The sequence below is a fragment of the Nematolebias whitei genome, chromosome 9 (assembly GCF_014905685.2).
Source record: "Nematolebias whitei isolate Nwh7 chromosome 9, NemWhi1, whole genome shotgun sequence".
Lineage (NCBI taxonomy): Eukaryota > Metazoa > Chordata > Actinopteri > Cyprinodontiformes > Rivulidae > Nematolebias > Nematolebias whitei.
In genome coordinates, this window is record NC_056506.1 from 18989218 (window position 1) to 18998446 (window position 9229).

General features: G+C 42.6%; 1 protein-coding gene across 1 annotated transcript in view; it reads left to right on the forward strand.

Annotated features, from left to right (window-relative positions):
* Positions 1-3652: 3652 nt before the first annotated feature.
* LOC119414441 (nucleolar protein 9) overlaps positions 3653-9229 on the forward strand; it is a 15557-nt gene continuing 9980 nt past the window's right edge. The window contains exons 1-3 of the mRNA XM_037681532.1: positions 3653-3724; positions 5430-5647; positions 8351-8587. Coding sequence (XP_037537460.1) covers positions 5431-5647; positions 8351-8587 — 454 coding nt within the window. The 5' untranslated portion in view covers positions 3653-3724; position 5430. The remainder of the gene's footprint in view (positions 3725-5429; positions 5648-8350; positions 8588-9229) is intronic.

Here is a 9229-nt window from a genome sequence, read left to right on the forward strand (position 1 = left end):
CTCTGTGCCTGCAAGAGAAAATAAGGGTTGGGTAAAACAAATGAAGGCTGTGATGAGTGAAAAGTCAAACAGACGTGCACAAATCTCCTGCTGCACATGGATCAGCTGCCTGTGAATGTGACTTCTGAGACTTTCTTACCTCCAAATGACCAAAAGTAATGCTGCGTTCAAGGCTGGTGAAAAGCTGGGAAATCTGAGATTTACTTATTGATAAAATAGCAGAGAAGTGTGTAGTTGCCATTTGTGTGCACAGCATGTTACGTTGTTTATTTGTCATATTATGTAGGTTAACACAAGGTGAACAATGAAATGTTCAGGATGAGAAGAATCGATTCGACTCGCTAAAAACAAAAAATAACAAACAAACAAGAAATACTAAAGCATAATCCTACTGTGCAAATTGAAATATGTGCATTTGAAAAACTGTTGATGCATTTCTCCCTTTACCTGTTTCCTCTGGGATCAATCCTCAGAAAGTATGGGATCTTTGTTCACTGTTATGCTGACGATATTAAGATCTATATGCCACTAAAAAAGAAAAACACCTCCTCAATCAGGCCACTTCTGTTGTGTCTTGAAGACATCTTTTTTTCATTTACACTTTATTTATCCAGGTAGTCTCATTGAGCCACGAGAACTCATTTTCAAGAGAGACCTGTTTAGGGAGCAGATGGTGGGGGTTAAGAGTCTCGCTCAGGGGGCCAGAGTGGGGCGAATGAGGGTGGAGGCAGGTGTGGGTGCTTCACCTTTTCCACCCACATTTTGAAGTGGACAATACCGGGAGTTGAACCTGTGACTTTCCGATCACAGGCCCATCTTCTCTAACCTCTGTGCCACCACTCACTTGAAATCAAAGCTTGAATATCTTTAAACTTCTTACATTTCAATGAACAGAAAACAGAAGTGATGGTGTTTGGTTCTAGCAGCTCTTGTGAACCTTGCCCTGTTGACCTGGGCCCTCTGGAACCACATGTAAAGAAAACTGTTTCTAACTTGGGTTTTAAAATGGACAGTGATTTAAAATTAGATTCCCAGATTGGAGCGGTGGTCAAGACCAGTTTTTATCACCTCATACAGCTGGCTAAGGTAAAGCCCATCCTCACACAACAGCAGCTGGAAACTGTAATCCACGCCTTCGTCACATCTCGGTTGGATTACTGTAACGCTCTTTGCCTTGGAGTCAGCCAGTCCTCCCTCAGACGTCTCCAGTTGGTCCAGAATGTTGCTGCTCGGCTTCTAACTGGAGTTCCAAAGAGGGCGCACATCACTCCCACTCTGGCTTCACTCCACTGGCTGCCTGTTCATTTTAGAGTTCATTTTAAGGGCTGTTTACACGGCGCGTATTTTAAGTGAATCCGCAGCTTTCTCTCTGCAGTTCTGCTGATCATTTACACGACACCAGTGGCCCCCCTCTTTGAATCCGGAGGTTTATGAACCCACCTTCCAGAGTGGAGGTTTTTCACTGACCGCTTTGAACCACGTTAAACCACATGCGCACGCACGCGTGGACAGACGCTATATTTCTATCAACATGGCGGCGGACACACTGCTTTCTGAACTATGACTGATGGAATATATTTTTAATCTCCTAGTTAATCTACGTCAGATTCCAGGTGCTGTGACCAACATCTGTGTTGGAAGCGACACAATCTGATCCAGATATATATATATATATATATATATATATATATATATATATATATTTACCACCATTTGAGAAAACTATGCTTGGATTTAATGATTTAATTACCGGTACTCCCTGCACTTCCCGGGATGTCACTTTGCACCAATACCTGAGACGAAACCAGTGCTTAATTTGATCCCTATCCTGCCAGAACAGGATCCGGGAACTCTTATTTTGTCAGGGTGCATTCCGGTAACAATTTACTTGGATCCGGTAACTCTCAAGCTTACTAATAATAAAGTTATAAACAAATATGACTGCATTGAGCAAATAAAACTTATATAGGCTATGCAAACTGAAAATAATTACATAAACACTCATTTTAAACACAACAGCCATGATCTGCCTCTTCAAGTAGCATTTCCACCTCTACCCTTAAAAAAATCTCCGCCCCTAAAAAAGTGATGGGGGTGAGTGCAGTCGTACGTGGGCAGAAGCCCAAAGGCAGTCGCCATGAACAGACGGAGGAGGAGCCAGGAGGTTTTACATGTGGAGTTGGACAACAGGACAGTGAATTCAGCAGGAAAGTGTTTTATTAATTAAAAAATACAACGAGAAGGGACGTTGCCCTCAGCCCGGCAGACCCAGTCTGTGGATGTTCCAGCCGCAGCATGCGTGACGCACCAGCAGGAGAGAAACCTCTAGGCGGGGGGTGGGGGTGGGTGGGAGATCAGATAGTCACATTTACGCACAGTGGTGCTGTGTGGAGTCCTTGTCTCCTCCTCCTCTCCAAATAATGCCCCTCCACAGCGGGGCAGCGCACTGAAAAACATCCCCTCTCTCCTCCTCTCAGACCCCCAAAACAGAAACGATTACTTATTCAACAGAATAAATAAATGACCTGCAGACAGTGCACGTTACGCACAGAAACGTCTCCAATCTCTACCCAGCGCACACATCAGCAGGTGTCTGAACTCCTGCTACATTTCAGAAATAATAAATTACAAAAAGTTTACTGTAAAAAAATTAATTAAAACTACAAAGATAGAAATGTTCTTCACATTATATGTCACGTTTCAAAACCATCAGTTCAGAAGTGAGGGGAGGGAGGAGGGGGTTTAGGACACCTGCCAGAATCAGAGCTGCTCTAGTTATCACTCAACCTGCTGTTGCTCTCCAAAATAGTAATTTAATTAAGAGTTTACAAATGTAGGTAAATGTTGATGCATAACACCAAAATGCAGGAAATGGCATCTCTGTTGTTCAAAATTTTCTGTGAGAGGACCAACGGACTGACACCCCCCCCCCCCTCCACCCTGTTCCGGTCTTGTGCGAAATTCTGATCAGTTTACAAATTAAGCTCTGCCTGTAGTGTTTTAAAGCAGCAGATTGGATGATGTCAGAGAGGGTGAAGGTTTGGAGATGGCGATGTGGCCAGGTCACATGAGGTGTGAGTGTAGCCAACAGGTTAATCTTGTTAAAGACAGGAATCGTAATGTTTTAACAAGTGAGGAGATCATAATGAGAAGATGGAAGGAATACTTTGAAGAGCTAATGAATGAGGACAGAGTGAGATGGAGGAGGATGACTCGCTGCGGAGACTCCTGAAGAGGGAAAAGCCGAAAGAATAAATTTACAGATCACAAATTGTGTTTTGTAAAGTTTATAAATAGTTTAGGATCATTCATTTCATATTTTAAAAGTTTAAATTTGATAGAGCTAGAGAAGATCCAATGCATTAAACACCATCAGACATGTCCATGTCCGAAAAAGTACTGAAACGGATTATTTTCCGGAAATCCCTGAACAAAGATTGTTGCTTTCCTGCCCCCTACTGGTAATATACAGGAAAGACAACGACCCTTTCGTTTTAACATAATTTATTTTGCACATTAAAACAAAAACGTTTAACAGAGACATTTCCAGAGATATGTAATTATTTATATTAAAAAAAGCTTTTTTTGTGAAGAAAAAAATAAGGGAGAGAGGCGACCATAGATATAAACACGGCGTGTTTATGTGGTATCTATGGAGGCGACCACGATGACGTCATCACTACGCGTCAAACAAATATCCCTCCTGCTCTTCCAGCGCTCACACGTGAGTATATGTTGTGTTTGTTGTCTTTTAATTCTACTAACAGTCCGTGCTTATTTTACTTTGTAAACAATTGGCCTCAGTTCTTAAACATAATCTGTTTAATTTATCAAATGAATTGATCAAATGATCAACTGAATTGCGCCGCTCAAGGTGGCTGCATGTTGGAGCAGCTCTGTTACTTTCATTCTGAGATTTTGCTTTTGGAAACTTTAATTAATCTTTTTCTGGATTAAATCACAGTTTTTTGGATGATTAGTTTCCTCTGGTATCAGATGCTGTACAGCTGGAAGGATTTTTACTGAAACTTTTTTAGTTTTGGACTTTTTTTAAAATGATGCGTAACCATGGCAACAAGGCAGTTTTCTACAACAACAGCAGCTGATTAACATCTCAAAAGCTCAAATAATATCTCAACTACAGCCCCAAATCTCAAATGAGTTGAAAAAGATGTTCTGTGGATGCATTCTCATCTACCTGCCAGCTGTGCTCGAGTGCCTGACCACTGAGATCCTGGAACTAACAGGAAACACGGCTCATGACAGCGGAAGGACAGGATCGTCCCTCGGCACCTACAGTTGGCTGTCTGCAGCGACGAGGAGCTCGGCAGACTGCTGGGAGGAGTGGCCATCACACTGGGAGGAGTTCTGCCTGGCATTGGGGTGGTCCTCTGGGTGGACGGACCTGACAGCATCTGCAGCCAGTTTCTTAGGATCCACTGTGGGATGGACCTTTACAAGAGATCCTTCCTGTCTACAGCCATCAGTATCTATAACATCTCTTAATGAAATGAGGATAACGAGTTACAGCAACAGATAATTTCTCTTTGGGATTAATAAAGTATTTTTGAATTGAATTGAATTGAAATAAACTCGGGGCAGCACGGTGGCACAACTGGTAGAGCTGCTGTCTCTCAGCGAGCAGGTCCTTGGTTCAAACCCCGGTCCAGGGGCCTTTCTGGGTGGAGTTTGCATGTTTTCTCCGTGCATGCGTGGGTTTTCTCCGGGTGCTCCGGTTTCCTCCCACAGTCCAAAAACATGCATGTTAGACTGATTGGTAACTCTAAATTGTCCCTAGGTGTGAGTGAGAGAGTGAATGGTTGTTTGTCTCGTTTGTCTCTATGTGTCCCTGTGATGGTCTTGCGACCCGTCCAGGGTGTACCCCGCCCCTCGCACAGTGATTGCTGGACATGGGCACCAGCGACCCCCGTGACCCAAAATGGAATAAGCGGGTAAAGAAAATGGATGGATGGATGAAATAAACTCGTTAGCTCGTAGCTTAGCTTAGCATTGACTGCATGTGAAAGTGTTTTTAGACGAACTCCTTTGAGCAGAACGTTAGTTTTATTTTGTCTCAATTATTGAGAACTATATTAACCTCGCAGAGCATGATTTAGGATTTTATCTGAATCAGTTTTGTTTAGTTTTACATTCGGCTTGCATCAATCTCATCAAACAAATAATTAATATTTGCAATAAACATCTCAGTCTGTCTGATCAACACCGTCTCTTAAAGCTTTTATTTATTTAATAAAGCAAGAGGTTCCTTCAATGAAAACTTTGTAAATCCAGATTATTTTCAGTTTTAGTGACAGCAATACTAATCTGAACCAGTTTAAATCTGTTTGGCTGCTCCATGTTTTGTCATCTCTCTGCCTTGTTTCACCCTGACAACGCTGCTTAAAGCCTGTGTGTGTTCTTCTTCACAGCATGTTGGCAAAAGAGGAGACGCAGCAGAAAGGAAAAGGACGTAAGAGGAGGAGTACCCCTAGTGAAGATGGAAGAGAAGGAAAGAGGAAGGATGGTAAAGAAGGACCAAAACCTCAGGGAGGCGGTGGGAAAATGCGACTGGATGCGCAGAGTGTCGGCTATTTTCGCCGTGTTGGAGATAGACTCAGTGAAAGCTTTGAAGATGATGAGGAGAGAGGTGAGGATTGATTTTCTAAGGCAAAACTAAGTAAATGGACTGTACTTATGTAGTGCTTTTCTGTCTTATCAAGATACTCAAAGCTCTTTACAGCACAATCTCATTTACCCATTCACACAGCACTCGACTCTTTCTATACAAAGACTAATCAGAGCTTTATCACATTCATACACTGATCGGACACACATCGGGGGCATCAATGTCTTGCCCAGGGACACTTCGGCATGTGACTGCTGGTGGAATCGAACCCCCAACTTTTGCACTGGAGAACGACTGCTCTAACCACTGGATCCACAGCTGCTCTTTGGCATGCAAAGTATTGAAGAGCCTCACTATCAGTCGTCTGTAAACCTGAAGGCAAGTCAGTGAGAAAGCTGAAGATGGACAGGAGGTTCAGGGTCATGTTTTCTGCTTCAAGCTTGTACTTATCAACTCAGATTAGACTCACTTAGATTATGAGCTTATTAGATCAGAGTTTTAAACGAGGCCTATTTTTTACAAACCGGATTCCAAAAAAGTTGGGACACTAAACAAATTGTGAATAAAAACTGAATGCAATGATGTGGAGGTGCCAACATCTACAATTTTATTCAGAATAGAACACAAATCACAGATCAAAAGTTTAAACTGAGAGAATGTATCATTTTAAGGGAAAAATCTGATGTTTCCAAATTTCATGGCGTCAGCAAATCCCCAAAAAAGTTGGGACAAGTCCATTTTTACCACAGTGTGGATCCCCCCTTCTTCTTACAACACTCAACAGACGTCTGGGGACAGAGGAGACCAGTTTCTCAAGTTTAGAAATAGGAATGCTCTCCCATTCATGTCTAATACAGGCCTCTAACTGTTCAATCGTCTTGGACCTTCTTTGTCGCACCTTCCTCTTTATGATGCACCAAATGTTCTCTATAGGTGAAAGATCTGGACTGCAGGCTGGCCAGTTCAGTACCTGGATCCTTCTCCTACGTAGCCATGATGTTGTGATTGCTGCAGAATGTGGTCTGGCATTATCGTGTTGAAAAATGCAGGGTCTTCCCTGAAAGAGATGACGTCTAGATGGGAGCATATGTTGTTCTAGAACCTGAACATAGTTCTCTGCATTAATGGTGCCTTTCCAGACATGCAAGCTGCCCATGCCACAAGCGTTCATGCAACCCCATACCATCAGTGATGCAGGCTTCTGAACGGAGAGTTGATAACAACTTGGGCTATCCTTGTCCTCTCTGGTCTGGATGACATGGCGTCCCAGTGTTCCATAAAGAACTTCAAATCGTGACTCATCTGACCACAGAACAGTCTTCCATTTTGCCACACTCCATTTTAAATGACCCCTGGCCCAGTGCAAACATCTGAGCTTGTGGAGCTTGCTTAGAAATGGCTTCTCTTTGCACTGTAGAGTTTCAGCTGGCAAAGGCGGATGGCACGGTGGATTGTGTTCACTGACAATGCTTTCTGGAAGTATTCCTGAGCCCATTCTGTTATTTCCTTGACAGTGGCATTCCTGTTTGAGGTGCAGTGACGTTTAAGGGCCCGGAGATCACGAGCATCCTGTAGAGTTTTACGGCCTTGACCCTTACGCAGAGCGATTGTTCCAGATTCTCTGAATGTTTTCATGATGTTATGCACGGTTGATGATGATAACTTAAAAGTCTTTGCTATTTTACGCTGGGTAACACCATTCTGGTATTGCTGCACTATCTTTCTGCACAACAATGGTGGAATCGGTGATCCTCTTACCATCTTTGCTTCTGAGAGACACTGACACTCTGAGAAGCTCTTTTTATACACAATCATGTTGTCAATTGACCTAATTAGTGTTAATTGGTCTTCCAGCTGTTCATTATATGCTCAGTTTCCTTTTTCCAGCCACTTATTGCTACTTGTCCCAACTTTTTTGGGATTTGTTGACACTGTGAAATTTTGAATCAACATATTTTTCCTTTAAAATGTTACATTTACTCAGATTAAACTTTTGATCTGTCATCTATGTTATATTATGAGTAAAATGTTGACATTTGCCATCTCCACATCATTGCATTCAGTTTTTATTCACAATTTGTTTAGTGTCCCAACTTTTTTGGAATACGGTTTGTAATTTAACCCTTTTTATTTTCTACCAGGAAGTCCTTTGAAAGTAACATTTAATAATTTTGGGAGACCTGGTGACGGTGGCAACACTGCAAAGTTACAAGCTAAAAGTTATAATATTAAAATATATAAACAAAATTAAGAAGTCAGAATGAACTCTTAACAGAAGACCTTACGAGAGCTTTCAACTTCCTCAACGAGACAAACCTATCAAGGTTTCGTGTGGACTGAAGACTTCTTTAGTGTCTAAGATTAAAAATATGAGAAATTACAAAGTTCAGAAAAATGTCCTGGGAACTCTTAAGAAGGAGTCGACTGGAGGGTCGCAGCTCGTACGGGTCTAAACACGAGTGAGACTCAAAGCAGACACAGCCGAAGACTGAAGTGAAGGACTGTGTGCATCTCAGTCCTAGTTGGAGTCAACAACTGTTTACTGATTAGATCTGTAATCATGTGCAGTTTGAGCTGAAGTCAAAATAACGTATACCAATGCTTCAAATTGTCTCTTTCCATGAATTAACTTGGATGATTTGTTCCCTCCAGGCACATTTTACTGCCTTTGTGTCTTCGTTACCCTTTAACCCCCGTCTCTGTCCCACCTGTCCTCTCCTTTAGAGATGTTTGTGGGGAACGTCCTGTCGGAGGTGAAAGGCAAAGCTGCCACGGTGGCGATGGACCGAACAGGAAGTATCACCCTAGAGCGGCTGCTCCCACTGTCCAGCCCTCAGCAGGTCGGGGAGCTGCTGCTTGAACTGGGGGGAGAGTCGGGCTCTGGGTTTAAGGAGATTTCATGTGACCGGTGTGGGAGCCACGTAGTGGAGAGTGCACTCAGACAGATGTCCAGGTGGGATGGTAAGAAATGAATTATGAGCCTTTTTTTTACATTGTTTACTTTCAAGTCATTTCCTGAATGAAATGTTGTCGTTAGAAACTCTGAGAAGAAAAACTCAACCTGTGAACGTCAGCAGGCAGCAGCTGGAGGGATTCAAGAGAGCAAAGAATTTACCGGCTTATAATCCGCTGCTACAAATATATTTTTGCTGAACGTTAAATTAAAGCTCGCTGCTGCCATCAGTTTTTTGCGTTCGCAAACAATCATAAAATTCTTGTTAATTATCTGTCTAATGCAAAGCTGACGACTGTGGGAATGTTTATTAAAAACATTTACATGAACGCTTTTTTAAGACTGAAGTTATTTAAAGACTGCTGCAGTCCTCTTTGCTCTTTGTCCCACTTAGACTAGCCGTTAGCTCATCAATCCAACCAGGTCAGATTTTATTTCTCCAAACTACTGTTGTTTGAAGAGGGAAGATATTGTCAGATTCCTCAAAGGAATGCACACTGCCTGACTCAAATAATCTTTTAATGTGACGGGACAGAGTTTTAGGTGTTTGGGTCAAACCCGTGTGTTTTGTGCATGACTCGGCTCTTAGAGCCAGGGCCGGATTTAGGAGGATGGGGGCCCCTGGGCTGGAGTCAATATATGGGGGCCCT